The sequence below is a fragment of the Leptonychotes weddellii genome, chromosome 8 (genome assembly GCF_054177405.1).
Source record: "Leptonychotes weddellii isolate Sample4059 chromosome 8, ASM5417740v2, whole genome shotgun sequence".
Classification (NCBI taxonomy): domain Eukaryota; kingdom Metazoa; phylum Chordata; class Mammalia; order Carnivora; family Phocidae; genus Leptonychotes; species Leptonychotes weddellii.
Window position 1 is genome coordinate 121,592,644 of NC_138376.1, and position 15,793 is coordinate 121,608,436.

The 15,793-nt window shown below is 44.4% G+C and overlaps 1 protein-coding gene across 12 annotated transcripts in view; it reads left to right on the plus strand.

Moving 5' to 3' along the window:
- The window catches only part of ARID1B (AT-rich interaction domain 1B), a 425,168-nt gene that overhangs the window by 353,769 nt on the left and 55,606 nt on the right, over positions 1-15,793 (plus strand). For 6 of the 12 annotated variants that reach the window (XM_081829188.1, XM_081829193.1, XM_081829189.1 and 3 more), the window contains 2 exons: positions 8,886-9,213; positions 11,026-11,154. In XM_081829188.1, the coding sequence (XP_081685314.1) occupies positions 8,886-9,213; positions 11,026-11,154 (457 nt within the window). The remainder of the gene's footprint in view (positions 1-8,885; positions 9,214-11,025; positions 11,155-15,793) is intronic. The other 6 variants (XM_081829191.1, XM_081829197.1, XM_081829192.1 and 3 more) reach the window with 1 other exon arrangement.

Genomic DNA, 15,793 nt, shown 5'->3' on the forward strand with positions numbered 1-15,793 from the left:
GTGAATCAGACATTAATAATGTTACATCTGTTTCAGTTGAAGAGGATCAACGCATAAATGTCACTCATTGCGGCCCCTAGCTACTTTAGAGTACCTTATAGGCCCATGACATCCTTGGTGTCACCATGACCCAGGATTTCAGTCTCTACTATTTTAAGTCCTGAATCTCAGTCTTATTATTGAATTACGCTAAATTCAGCCTCTCTTCGAAAGAGGTGAGATGCGTCTGCCCCATGGATTCATGTTCCCCTGGACAGTGCTGCAGACTGACCACATCCTGTTCTTTGGCTTTCCAAAGGCTGCTTTCTCACTCCCTGTTCAGTTAACTCATTTTTCCCCCCTTGAAACCGGTTATGATACACATGACAAATTATAGCCTCCTATTACCATATCACCGTAGCCTTATTTTATGGTTAAATCAACAGTACTAGGCAAGTGTCAGTTCCATGTTCTATATTGTTTTGTTGTTAAAGAAATAGTCCAGGGGCGCATGGGTGGTTCAGTCGGTTAAGCGGCTGCCTTCGGCTCAGGTCATGGTCCTGGGGTCCTGGATCGAGCCCCGCGTCCGGCTCCCTGCTCAGCAGAGAGCCTGCTTCTCCCTCTCCCTCTGCCTGCCACTCTGCCTACTTGTGCTCTCTATCTGTCGATAAATAAATAAAATCTTAAAAAAAAAAAAAAAGAAAGAATAAAGAAATATTCCAAATCTCTATCTCACTGATATTGGGAAAAAGAAATTGAAGTAGGTCAGTTTACAGTGAAAGATTGTTAATGCAGTTTTCTTTTGATGCTCAAATTTAGTTTTCACGTTATAAGATTTAAGCCTGAATTTTTCTTAATAGACCGATAACCATCACAATTTTATCAAAACCCAGGAATTTAGGAAGGAGTGAAGAAAATTTAAACTACAAATCAACTTAAAATTTAAAAAAGGAAAAAAAAAAAACATAAAGCAGCTTTAATTTTGACCAGTGCAAAACTCTTTTCCCTTGCTAATTAAAACCAACAGCACTCAAGAGTGCTGCCCTTCACTCCCCTCGCTGAAGAAGCACATCCTTGCGAAATCATCCAGTGGGCTGTTCCTCTAAGACAGGGCTTGGTCATGACAATCCTGGAGAGCACTGTAGAAATACAGCTGTGGACATTCAGCTTTACTTGACATCTTAGCAAGGTGCCTTTTCCTCGGGCTCACAGCTCGGCCACTTTTTTCAAATGTTTGAAAAGAAATGGCTTTATTGAGTGACAAGTGACAAATGGGTGAGGGTCCCTCTCAGCCCTCAGGGGAAGCAGGTCAGAGCTCCCCCTCCAGGCAGTGCTGTCCCCACGTGCACAGAGCACAGGGAGGACAGAGGTGCTCAGGCAAGGCGTGACAGTGGTGACCCTGAGACTCTTTCATTTCTTACCATAGAGATTTTACTGTTTTACACTAAATTTTGCTATTGACTTGAGATAATACCTTTTTACATTTTTTAATGTCAGTGTTTACTTCTACTCGGTTTGAGAAATAAATTTGAATGTCTGTACGTGATGAAAGTAAAAACCGACCTATGATGCAATATATAAAAAAAGAATTTCACTGATTAAAAAGTTACTAATACTGGAACAGTTTCTCTCTGTTCCTTGAAAGGTTCTATTTATTGACTGTCAGCATCCAACAGTAGTTACAGTTATTATTATTTTTTTCCCCACAGCAACCTCATGGGACAGATAAACTTGTATTATACCCTTTTTACAGATGAGGAAACTGAACTCGGGAGTGACAAGTGGCTTTCTGAAGGTCACACATAGCAGACGGTTACCCCCCTGCTCCTTGAGGGCCTGTGCTCTCTTCCGCACTCACCGCCCTGGAGTCAGGTGTTGCTGGTATCTGACGGTGCCCGTCCGTCCCCTGGGCCTGTATGATGTCAGCCTCCATAACAGTTGTTTCTCTGAAGATGCACTTCTTCCTGAGAGGCCCCCTTCCCTGGAGTGGCTCTCCTCAGTCTCCTCGGCAGGGACGCCTCCCCTCGCCACTCTGTATAAATCTGCTGCCATGTTTCTTCAGGGCACTCACTGGCACCACATGACAGGGTCTAGACTTCCTTCTTTACCTGTCTCTTGCCACCAGAATGTCAGCTCTTTGCCTTCGTTTGCTGCTGAATCCCCAGCCATTTGCACAGAGCTAGCATGTAAGAGGCCCTTAAGAACTATTTCTGACAAAGATGAAGATGGAGAGTTCCAGAGACACTGGTACCTTTTCAACCCTACCTTGATGCTTCACGGGGTTGGGGTTGATGACTCAGTGCATAATTTATCTTTAGGAGGTAAAACGAAGGATCATTTTTGTCTATTTCTCTCTGTGTGTCTATATTCTCTGCACCGAACTTGCATTATTGTATAATTAAATTTTTTTTAAGATTTTATTTATTTGACGGAGAGAGACCACAAGAGAAGGAACACAGGTAGGGGGAGGGGGAGAGGGAGAGGGAGAAGCAGACTTCCCACTGAGCAGGGAGCCTGATGTGGGGCTCTATCCCAGGACCCTGGGATCATGACCTTAGCCGAAGACAGGTGCTTAATGACTGAGCCACCCAGGTGCTCCTGTATAATTAAATTTTTAAAGGGGTCCCGTTATGTAACATATGGAAAGAACCACCAGAAGTGAGCCACTAAAGCCATACTGTGAGGTAGTCGGCCTTTCCCCCTCTGTTCCAAGCTTTGTGCAATATGGTTATTTCTCCTACATTGTGAAGACTTTTTAAAATGCATGTTGATCTAGGGAAGATATGTTGCCATAAATACCAATTCCAAAACAAATTCTCTCCATTCCCACAAATAGTAGGATTTAATGCAACTGAAGGTAAGTCAGCTTTCATTTTGAACCTGCTTTTGTGGTCTTCATATCTACTCAGTCATTTTCCCTCCAAAGTAATATCTAAAAGAGCAACATTGTGTTATCAGCCTGTGTAGAAAGCTAGAGTTGGAAGAAGGTTTTTGAAATATAACTTTTTTTTTAACACAGAAAGGATCTTACTGAAATATGGTAACCAGCAAATAAACATGTGAAAAATGCTCAAAGTCATTCTTTGTTAGGGAAATGAAAATTAAAGCCACAGTGATATCCACTTGACACCTACTGGAATTGCTCATTTTTTTTAATTGACAATATCAAGGATGTAGAACAGTTAGAACTCATACATTTTTTTTTAACTCATACATTTTTTGGTAGAGTTTCTTATAAAGTCAAACATGCACTTACCCTACAACCTGGCACTCTCATTCCTGCCAAGAGAAATGAAACCTGTGTCCACACAAAGACCTGTGTGCAAATGTTCGTAATTGCCAAAACCTGGAAATAACTCAAATGTCCACAGAATTGAATGCTACTCAGCAACAAAAGGGAACAAGCCACTGATGTGTGCAATAATGTGGATGGATTTCAAAAGCGTGATGCTAAGGGAAAAGAGCCGGACACAAAAGACTACATACTGTATGATTGTATATGACATTGGGGAGAAGGCAAAACTGTAGGAAGAGAAATCAGATCAATGGTTCCCATGGGTGGGGGTGGGATTGACCACAAACCGGTAATTTTTTGTCATGATATAGAAATACCCCATGTCGTGGTGGTTATAGGACATATAGGATTGTTATTGTATGTAAATTCTATCTCTATAAACATGACCTAAAAATCATATTATATAGTAGACAGCTATAAGAAGTGGTGAACATTACTAACTAAACAACAAGGTAAATGCCTATTTAGCTCTAATTCACAAACATATTTATCATAATATATAGCTAATTAATCCATTTTATTTTTTCCTGCTCCGGGTAGAGTGTCTGGTCTGTGATTTGGGCACCATTTTACCCTCCACAGCATGGGGGTATAATACGGAGCCTTGCGTGTAGAAGTGATTCATAAGGAATTGTCGAATGGTAACACTGAGAAGCAAAACTTCTTATGTGAGTGGAAACACTTAATAGTTCAAAAAAGCAGGAAGCTTGGAGTATTGATTGTAACTAGCAAATTTAAATATTCCAGAGTCAGGTACAGAATTTTTTGTGATCCTCCTAAAATAATGGTGACTCAAATAGAGTCTAGCTCCTTCTTCCTCTGTCTGGTGCTTGAATATACCTCCTGGTGGGTTGAAATCTGAATTTATTTGGTGACCAATTTTCCGGAGCTGGTGTGCCAAGATGAACCCACTTGAAAACTGTGGGCTCTCGGACTTGGCTGCAAGACCCGTCCAGCTGAGGTGGGCTGGCCCAGCATCTGCTGCCTTCATTGTGCCTAATGCTGGATCCATCTGTTTTCTGTCCGAGCTAGTGCCAACAAATTACTAATCTATTAGAGAAACATGGAAATAAGATTGCACTTCTCATTCCTGGCTTTTCCTCTCATATTTTGCTTGGCTTATATGTTTGGTTTTTGTTTATTTGGGGGAGAAAGATACGTTATCGAGTAGGCAAAGGGGGGAGGCATTAATCATTTTTCACTCCTTCCACACTTCTTTTAAAAGACTATGGGGAAAGATCATCAATTATCCATGCTGTTGATAGTATTATGATTGTTGATGATGACGGTGGCAGCTATCGTTTATTAGGGGACTCTGTGCTCGGCACTCTACTAGTCCCTTTGTACCAGGTCCCCATTACCGTTCTTACTTTACTGATGGCAAAACTGATGTTCACATACGTTAAATAACTTATCCAAGGTCATGCCGCTCTTCAGACCCCAATTCTAGAGACTGTGCTTTGTCCATCACTGCCTCTTAAGCCATTTAAAGCCTTTAGAAAGCATTTTTATCCAGGCATGTGAGTTTAATGAGGAAAGTCTTTAGCGTTTCAAGGAGAAGAAAAGGGGACTTTGTATTTCTTCTCCCAAATAGAGGCCTCTATAATTAGAACATATTCCCTTGACATGTGCTTTTGAGTGCCAATTCATGGAATCAACCCAACTGATTGAGGAAAATGAGATTGGGAGCCCAGCACTCAACGGGCCTTTCTAAGCACAAGTGTGTGCGTGCGTGTATGGGTGTGCATGGTGGTTGTGCTCTCACGCAGACCCCGCCTGCCTGCTGTCGGGAGACCAGCTGCAGAGTCGAGCAAAGCCACTGAACCACAGCTCTTCCTCTTAGCACACACCAGGAATGAGAAGGAGGAAGTAGGGTCCAGGGTAACCGACCATCTCGGTCATTTCTTTCCTTTGTGTTCCTTAAAATACAGAGTCTGACTGCCAGTGATACCCAAAGTGCAAGAGCCCGGGGTGACAGAGTTTCTCTCTTCTGACCGTAAGCAGAGTTCAACAAAATCAGGAACTTTCTTCTCTTACAAAACTGCGTTGTGGACCACGTCTGCCATAACCATGTCTAAACGCTTGTTTTCTGAAACAAGATTAAAGTGTTATTTCATTTCCTTCGAAAGCAAAGCGTACATATGTTTTCACTGAATCAGGTTTCTTCCCAAATGAGTCACTTACCACGTGCTGAGGGAGGACCGGAGCTAGTAATCGAATGAATATGTGAATTAATTTCATTTGCATTCGAACTGTGAATGAGTTTATTTATTTTTAATAAAAAGCAAGTGCCAAAAAAGAGCACTGTGTTCCCTGATGCTATCAGACTCTCTGGCAGCGAGGGCGTGTGAGGTCAGTGAGGATGGAGAGGAGAAGCCTTAACTCTGCCCCCAGAGAAGCGTTCTGAGGATTGTGCTCCCGAGAAGGCGTGGGAAGAGGCAGGCCAGCAGCCTGCCCACCACACCGTTGTCCCTCACAAGCCGGGGAAGCATAAGGTGCCCTTCCCACCGCGATGATGGGACTGGAAGACAGACGGGGACCTTATGTGGGGGCCTGTGGGGTGGGAGGTTCCAAAACAACAGAACAACTTTTTATAAAGAACTTTAAAATTGATGAACAGTGAATGTCTTACCTTTTACTTGGAAACAGTGCCCGTTTGATTATTTCCGCAAAGGCAGAGTATTTTCTTAGGAAAAAGCGGTTTAAATTCAAGGAGCTAGCCATAAAATACTGACTCACGTGGGCCTGGGTGGTACCTGAGGTCATTGGTATCACACCTCTCCTGTTTCTTCTAGTCTGTTTTGTTTTCCTCTCCATTTCCAGTTCCTGAAATTGCTAGTGCCTCACTCTGTTGTCATTCCCCTTTAGGCTTTCTTTAGCCTTCCAGAGGACATTCAGGGTCAAAGGGTGCTGGTTGTCACAAGTCCCTTTTTCTGCTGGCGGAGCGCTATATTAGTTGGTCCTAAGGTTGGTCTGTAGCAGGGGCCAGCAGATTATGGCCCACTTTGTCCCACCACCTGTGTTTGTAAATAAAGTTTTATTGAACACAGGCACTCTCATTTGTGTATGGAGTGCCTCTGGCCATGTCAGGGCCATAGTGACATTTTAGTTGAGACCATCTGGCCCAAATAGCCTAAAATATTCGCTGTCCAGCCCTTTACAGAAAGTGTGTCGGCCCCTGGTTCGTGTGAGTGGTGACCTTCCTATCGTCTGCAATAAATAACACACTTCATGGATACCCAAATAAGAAAGCTCATGTAATGCACCTAACAGAGAGCAAGTACCCCGTCCTTGTTGAAAAGTCCATGGATCTTGTAGATTTAGGTGATGCAGCTTTACATGTGTGGACTTAAGAAAATCTGGTTTTACAGTTGTGATGATATGTCACATAAGTACGGTTTTTCCTTAAGCATTTGAGAGGCCACACCATAGTGTCCTGTGCTTGGACTCTGAACACACAGATTACCTGAATGCGAACCATGCCTTCTCTGCTTAGTAGGCACATGACCTTGAGACAAGCTCTTTAACATCCTATCCTGTGCCTCAGGTTTCTCATCTCTAGAATTAGGGTTGCAATAACAGAGGCCTCTTAGGCTTGAATACAAGGATTAAATGAGTTCATACAAAGAATTTGGGATTGAGCTTAGCACATAGTAAATATTAAGTATTTGCTTTTATTATTGTTGCTCATCAAATCCGATTTCTGCTGGAAAACCTGGAGAAACTCCTCCTTATCTTCAAAATAAACCCTACACTTGGCGGCCTGGAACACAAGGCCCTGTTGAACCTGACCTCCCCCCACCACGACCCCCGCGCACAGTGACCCATCCTGACTTTGTCTGCTGTCTGGCTGGCTGGGCCACGTGTGCTGTCCTCTCCTCTGCCTTACTCGCCACCCAGATACCTACCCCCTACCATTTTCACGCGCCTGTTTGCAATACTTTACATACATAATGTCCTTTAACCCTAGCAACTCCTCAACTAGGCAGTATTAGAGAGGATTATCTTTGCTTTATGGAGAAGAGGGTGAAACCAAGAAAGAGGAGAACAAGTTAAGATCTTGTAGACATTATGTGCAGAGCCTTCACTCGGTGCCAGCTCTCTGCGTCCCAGGGCCTGGCCACCCATGGGCTCCTGAGGTCGCAGCCCAGCAAAGAAATCTTCCCTGAACTCCCCTACCGCACTGACCCCTGCCCCCCCCAAGCAGATTAGTCTTGCACTTTTCTTGCTTTTATACTTTTCCTTGTCTTATCCCTTCTACTCCACCTCACTCACACACACACACACACACACACACAGTGAGCTTCTTGAGTGCAGGAATTGCATTATATTTAACTTTATATCCCCTAGAATGGTTATGTTGTTTTGACAAGGAGATTCTTCCAGAAAGCAGTAAGAATTGATTGAGAAACGTTAATCCATATTCTGCAAATGCCTTTTACATTCATTTTATTTCATTAATCATTTGTGGGAAGGCAGCATATTTTATTGGTTAATTACATGGGTCCCAGAATCCTTTTGCTTGAGCTTGAACCCTAACTTACTGGCTGTTGATTTTCTTCATTTGTAAATGGAATCGTCGTCATTTATATGTATTTTTTATATGGTTATCGGAGAAATGAATGAAATCATTTGACGCAAAGCACTTAACCCCACGTGTCATGCGTAGTGTGGTTCAGCAGTAACTATCTGCAGTCATTATTATTATTGGAATGACATCACATATGCCTTTAACTTACTTGAATTTAATCTGTGTATACTCAGTCAAAATAAAAGGTGTGGAAGGAGAGAGAAGACAAAACTATTGAAATAGCTGAGGCCCTCGAAGCTGCCGTTCTCCTCAGTGTGTTCCCCGGTGTGAACGGGGGCTGGAGGCGTGTTCGTGGCCCTTCACTTCTTCCTCACGCTCTGCCTGCTCCCCACGGAGTCACCATCTCACCGCGCTGAACGTCAGGGTAGTGCTTGAAACCACATTTCGTAAGACATGGCACCAAGCATAAACTAGCTGCTTTCTCTGGTGCTCAGGGAAAAAAACAAACAAAACAAACACACAAACAAACAAAACGTGCTCCCAACACCAGAGAAAAATGGGTTGTTTGGCCGGACTATTGCTGAGCACGCACACGACACCTCCGGTGGGGTTTTGGAGGATAATTTTGACCATATGTGCATCTTGCCTTACGTGTCCTCTTTCTGAGAGCCCTTTGTCAGAACTGTCGGACACTGGTGATGTAGTGATGCGGTCTCGGTGGTGTGTTCCTAAGGACTAGGGCTTGAAATCACGACTTTGAAAGGTAAACATGTGAGCTCTGGGTGGACTGAGGCGACACTCGGTACTAGCATCCCTTGCCTGTTTCTAGATGGCTTTAATGGTTCGCCTAAATGTCCCCTCCATCTCTCAGTGGTCCCATGTGGCTCTTTGCCTTTGGAATGGGCCGAGAACATGTGTTGACCCTGCCAGCCTCATCCGTGCCAACAGGGGAAGGGTTAATAAGGATAATGACGACTATTCTGTGTTGACCGCATTGTTGGACAAGAAGCCTTTCCAGTGAATGTTCTCACCAGTCCAGATAAAGTAAAAGGCTTTAATTTGTGTTTGCTTTTTGTTTAGGTAACTACTCCAGACCCCCAACGTATAGCGGGGTGCCCAGTGCAAGCTACAGCGGCCCAGGGCCCGGCATGGGCATCAATGCCAACAACCAGATGCATGGACAAGGGCCAAGCCAGCCATGTGGTGCTATGCCCCTGGGACGAATGCCATCAGCTGGGATGCAGAACAGACCATTTCCTGGAAATATGAGCAGCATGACCCCCAGCTCTCCCGGCATGTCTCAGCAGGGAGGGCCAGGCATGGGGCCACCGATGCCAACCGTGAACCGTAAGGCACAGGAGGCAGCCGCCGCAGTGATGCAGGCCGCTGCAAACTCGGCACAGAGCAGGTATGCCGTCGGGGCAGGCGGTCTGCGTGCGCACCTGTGGGTGCGGGTCGCGCACAGAGCTGCGCCGTCGCCTGGGTCACCCGGGCTGGGGAGCGGTGCAGTGTCGTTCGGCTTGGCCGTTCCTTTGGTGTTAACACATGCGGTCCCATAAAGTACAGAGAAGTAAATGGCAGACCACGTTCTCTGAGACATCGAGGAAGGAACCCGAGTGGTGGGCGAGTCCCTTGTGGGAGCTTATTTGGAATGACTGTGACTAGTCATTATAACCAGCACCCCAGGGCGGTGGCATATCTGGGTGGTTCCGGTTAGAGGAGCGAGGTTTAGGCTGGAAAAGTCTAAAGCCGAAAAAGTAGGCTTTTAAAATCTAACCCACTGAAAAAGAACCACCTTCCTTTTTTTTTTTTAACCCCACCATAAAAATCCTTATAAAATAGAAACTTTGTCTATGCACATATTTGTATTGGGTGTGTTTGTCTAAATGTTTCTGTGTGAGATTTACAGATTTCATATTCTTATGTTATATTTTATTTTTCTGGGCATACCTCTCTATCTGTCCAAACCAAAATATGGCTAATAAAGGAAAGATAATATTTCATAAAGTTTAAGTTGATAGAGCAAGGCTTTAGCCTCAGTTACATACTTGTTTTCCATCTTGATTTTTTAAATTCTTGAAGTAAATATTTAACCTGCATAAAAATAACATAATTAAAAATTTATGAGACAGAAGCGAATAGTTTTAAGAGAAGCATTTATAGATATGTTTTAAGTTATGTTTAACATATGTTAAAATATGTTTTAAAACAAAGCACATTGAAAGCTATGTATGAAGATATGTGGTCTTCAGAAGAAAAGATACAAGAATCTGATTTTTGTCAAAGGGAAAGAAAAATGTGTGTATGTGTATGTGTGTGTGTGTGTGTGTGTGTGTTTAAATGTGTCCCTTTGTTACTTTTCCTCTGAAGCTGCTATTTGGGGAATGTTAGGGACCCTTCAGTCTCACCGTTTGCTCCAGATAATAATAAATTTCCCTTGAGGAATCAAAATGAAAGTCAATCATTCTTTCTCTCTCCCTCATCCACATTACAGTGACTTAAAATCTCCTGAACCCCACCACTGTATACACTAAACCGAACCTTAGGGAATGTTTTAATAAACCTGTCCACGAAGACTGGTTTGCCTGGTCCCGTTGAAGTTCTGAGTTAGGTTTAACACACGCTGTCCCTGTAACTCCTAAAACACCGTTGTTGCAACTCCTAAAGCACCAGCTCTTCTCAGGTAGAAAGTGCCAGATGGCCCTGGACATGAGGCCTCGGACGGTGGCCTGGGAGGAAGATAACCACAGAGACCAAGGCATAGCCATTCGACGTGAAAGTCTTGCTCTGCTCCCTTCCCAAACCAGTCGATGTGGCATTTTATCTAAATTCGTGCGGAGGTACACATCCCTGCCTTGTCATTGTCTGCTTCTGCTCGGCAGGCCATTCCAGAGCCTTGCCTCCGCATCCTGCCCACTGTAGTTCTTGGGACGTTGTAACTGAGGACTGTGTATTTCGGCTTGTACTGAAGTCAGAGGTGCGTGAAGTGTACACCGAGACTAGACCTGAGAGTCTTACTCGTTTTGCCCCTGCCCCCCACCCCACCCCCTCTTTCCAGGGAACCACCTCCAGTCCCCCTCTCAGGAGCTGCATGGTACAGAGGCTGAGGCCACATTCTGTAGCCCTCCACACCTACGTGTGGACAGAACCTAATGCGCAGGGGGATTCACACTTGTCTACAGAGCAAATCCAAAGAGGTTGTTCTTCTGTTCTGCTTTAGGCCACCATACATTAGGTCGCCTGCTTATCCCAGCCAGTCTGGGGCTGGGGGACGCCCCATGTTTTCTTCCCAGCACCCCAACTATGGCAACTCTCAGGCTCCCCTGATGCTCCAGCCTGACCAGTACGGGTAGGTAGCCACATACCTGACTTGCTGCGGGACCTGGGCATTTTTTTTTTAAACCGTTAATGACCGTGCCATCAAGCTGCAAAAGGAACACCCAAAACAAGACAGTGAAAGACCTAAGAGGAAATCCATCCCAGAGGGGGTTGTCTTTTTGTTCCTTTTTGTTTGTTTCGGGGTTTTTGTTCGTTTTGTCCTCTTCTGAACAGTCCCGTGGTCATGTGGTGGAGCCCTGCATGCCGTCCCCCAGATCCTGTCTTTGCATGGCTTTCGGCATGGCTTCTTTTCCTTCGTGCCTGAGAGGGAAATGCAAACTTCTAGCTCCGTCAAAGGGACGAAGTTCCCTCCTCTGGCGTGATTTCCCCTGCTGTCGTCCTCGTGTTGTCTGGGAGCTTGTGTCCTACGGCCCTGTTATCATGACTGTGTTGTTCTCATTCCTGCCGCTACGATGACCTGCTCCCACCCCCCCCCAGTTCTGGGTGCAGCGACCTCATTTGACAGGAGACTCACTGCAGGAGACATGACTCAGGTTATTAATAGGACTTAAGAGGGGTTTCATTATATCATCACTGAGCAGACATCTGTGCCAAAGATTTCTATTATTTCCTTCTCCCAAGGAGTTTTAGAATATTGAAGTCACCAGAAAAATGCAACCAAATCCTCCAACACAGAATTTGCCTTCTAAACGTGGTGTTGCCATGTTATTATCAATTTCAACACAGGAATTACATATAGCAACAAAAAGTGTCTTCTTTCCTACTACAAAGCTTTATAATAGCAGGCTGTCACCATTTTTAGGTTAGTAAATGCTCTTACAGCATATTATTGACTGATTTTTAGCAAAAATATTGATACTGCTTTGCATATCATAACGATAAGATTATCCTACATAGATTGAATCCTGTTCACTAGTTTCAGTAGAAACACGCCACATTTTTGGTTAAGATAAAACAGGGAACAGTCAACTGGCTTTGTTTAAAGACTAAACATATAGAACGATGCTTTTACGACTTGTTAAGAATACGTAACAGAGAGAGCCTTCCAATAGTTTTACATTCGGCATACATTTATTTAGACAGCAAGAGCAAATGATAATTTTGCAGCCGAGAGTTCTAAATCCTGTAAACATGGTCCTAAACGTGGGCTAACAAATATAGAATTTTGTAAACATAATCCTAAAAATGAAATAACAAATTTAGAATTAGGTAAACATTTCTTTTGGGAAACTGTCTTTTCCTCTTTTTTTCCTTTCTTGTGGTACCTTCAAGGTCAGTCCGTAAGTCAGTAGGAAAATAACAGTGGGGGGAGAAAAGCATTTATCATCAGCTGCTAATCCATAGGATCTGTCCTTTACCAACTCTGGAGTTCTATTTAGACCCACAAAGCTAGTTTGGCCGCGCCTTGCCAAGCCACATTAAGCAGCTGTGTAAAATGAATTTAAATGGCATGCATCAAAGTAAAATCTCTTCCACTGGGGCAGAAAATCAGTGTTAGCTAACCAGCACGAGAAGATCAAATCTACGTTTCAGCCAGCAGCATCCACATAGCTTCCTTAGAACACAACACCTCCTCCTTAATTAAAAATAAGAACAAGAAAGATGTTGGCGTTACTCTTTGTAAATCTTGTAAAGCACATTTGGCAAAGGTTCATCTTTGCGGCCCCTTCCCTGTGAGCTCTGAATTTTGCCTTTTTATGTCTACAGCATTCTTTCTAAAAAAGAAAGAAAAGTTTTATTTCTATTTTAAACCTTCCTTTGCCCTTTGCAGTCCACATAACCTGTTGTGCCTTTTTTTTTCTTTAAAGCAGAAGCTTGAGTGTGAGAAAACATGTGTAGTACATGTTTTAGTGCTCTGGGTTAAGAAATTTGGTTTTCAACATGCTTTTGCTCTACCTAACATCTCCTTGCAGCAAACTCATGTTCTAGCTTTTGTTTCTGTTTTCTTCCCCCACTGATAGCCGTGTTGGGTGGAAGGCAGGTTGGCAGTTTGAAAAACCCATTTGCTGAATGTCGGTTTCTCTTGCGGGGAAGTGTCTCAGCCTTGCAGAAACACAGTCTTAACAGAGTTTGTTAAAATGCCTTCTTTCTCAAGTCAGAATCCCGCAGGGCCCAGAGCCTCTGAAAGAACCTGAAAAAGATAAATTAATGACAAAGGTAGTGAGTGAGTGTGTGTGTGTGCAATTAGACAGAAACAGAGAGCTCACTGTGAAAAATGACAGATTATGGCAGATATGCTCCAGGCTTTCGCAGCTATTGCGTGGAAGATGGTACAGAAAGCACACAGGTTTGACTGGTTGGAAGCCATTTCACTAATTCCCTTTTTAAGGGTGGCTCGACCAGAGTGAAACCCACCTGCTGTACTGAGTCGATTAAGGAACGTGTAGAGGAGGTTTTTTTTTTTTCTTTTTCACCTTTTGAATAAAGGAGTTCCTTGTTTTGATTGCCAGAGGATTTACAATAGAATATGGTGAATCTTACTGTTGAGTACTAGATTAGCTCAGTAATAATGTTAATCATTTGGAATTAATAATTTATAGTATTTGTCCAGGACACCACTGCCACCGTATGTACTGATACACTTTTTACTCAGAAAATGCATTGCTGTGTTTAGTTTTATTTTTTTTTTAAGATTTTATTCATTTATTTGAGAGAGCGAGCACAAGTGTGGGGAGGAGCGAAGGGAGAGGGAGAAGCAGACTTACCGCTGAGCAGGGAGCCCGACTCGGGGCTCCATCCCAGGACCCCGGGATCATAACCTGAGCTGAAGGCAGATGCTTAACCGACTGAGCCACCCAGGTGCCCCTGCTCTGTTTAGTTTTAAAGCATTTCTAGTTAAGGTGGTGCTCTTTTGAAGTACTGAGAAACAGAGAAGTGGAAATATCTGATGATCTTATGAAAAGCCAAGTTCAGGGACGGCAGGGGACTGTCACCCTCAGTCCAGTTCTGATGGCTGTGTTGAAGGGAGCTGAGACATTGTCTGCAGAGGAGAGCCAAAGCTGGCCAGACGTTTAGGAGGGACTTCGGCCTGCTACTTCCTAAAGAACCATTGCCATGAATCCCAGGCCACATGCACTCATAAAATAAAATTTCCCTCAGCTGCTGTGTGTGTTTTGCATCCATCCGTCCATCCATTCTGGCGGCACTTGGAGTGTCCAACAACTGACATCTCTGCCAAATGCAGCCAGTTTGTGGATTTGGATATATTAGAGTTATCCAGGGTTTTGTCTTGGAAATGAGTGCCGAGGATGAAGCATGACTTCCGTGAACATACAGAAGGCCAGCCATGCCCTAGATCTTTAGGCCGGGCTATACTTTGGTTCCCTGAAGTCTGCTGTCCCCAGCACCCCCTGGACATCAACTTGGATCAAGTCTTCAGTGACTTGAGACGGCTTATGTCAAAGTTCTAGCACAGATCTTTACGATCTTTCATCAGAATGAAAATGTTTCAGGGGCACCTGGGTGGTGCAGTTGGTTGAGCGTCCGACTCGTGGTTTCGGCTTGGGTCATGACCTTGGGGTTCTGAGATCGAGCCCCACGTCAGGCTCTGTGCTCAGCGTGGAGTCTGCTTGGAATTCTCTCTCTCCCTCTGCCTCTCCTGCTCATGCTCTCTCTCTCTCAAATAAATAAAATTTTAAAAAGAAGGAAAAAGATAATGTTCCATTCTACATTCCAAAAGGATGTAGTTTCAATGACCGAATAGTAGCATGTCAGAGCTGGAGGTATGTTAGATGTCATCCAGCCTCTGTCCCTTGATTTCATGGTGGAGGAAACAAGTATCTGAGTTACCTGCTCAGGACCCTTCACCAGGCACAGCCGGACAAAGCCGGCTCTGCGTCCTGTACTAACTGCTCTTCCTTCACTTAGTGCGGTCTCTCTAGATTTTCCCTTTAAAAGAAAAAGTCTTCTTTTTTTTTTAAGATTTTATTTATTTATTTGAGAGAGCTCGAGTGGCCGAGCAGGCGGAGCTGCAGAGGCAGAGGGAGAAGCAGGCTCCCCGGAAGCAAGGAGCGCGATGGGGGACTCGATCTTAGGACCCTGGGACCATGACCTGAGCCCAAGGCAGACGCTTAACGACCGAGCCACCCAGGCGCCCCTAAAAGAAAAAGTCTTAATTTTAGTTCTTCCTCATGTCTAAAGGCAGTTCTGTTAGGACCCAGCTATCAGCCCGTGTCTGGGTGGAGATCCACCTTCTGAGGGACGGGCTGGACCTCGTTCCCTGGCCCACCCTGTGGCGCACCTGCAGGGAGACGCGGGTTTGGCACCTCCCCGAGCAGCATGAGTTGTCGTTTCTGCAGCCGCAGGCCTTGTGACCTGAAGTAACAGTTTGCTCGAGGGCACACAGATGGGTTTGAATCTCTGCCCTCCAGTATCGCTTTAGGGTCCGGCATCGTCGTGACTGGAGTGTCGCCGTTTGAGGAAGGGTTCTGAGTCGGCACTTGGACCCACAAGTGCGCACACCCACTGATGCGGGTACAACGCACGTCCGTCTGCCTTTTGCTGTCCCCGAAAGACGCCCCCGTGGACTGACTGAATGTCAGAAAGGAAAACTCTCAGGCTTCTTAGTTTTAAGGGAAAAAGTGAGCAAAAATGAGTCAGTTTGGAAAGTCATTATTACTCTTGCTTGGAAGGGAACTTTTTTTTTTTTT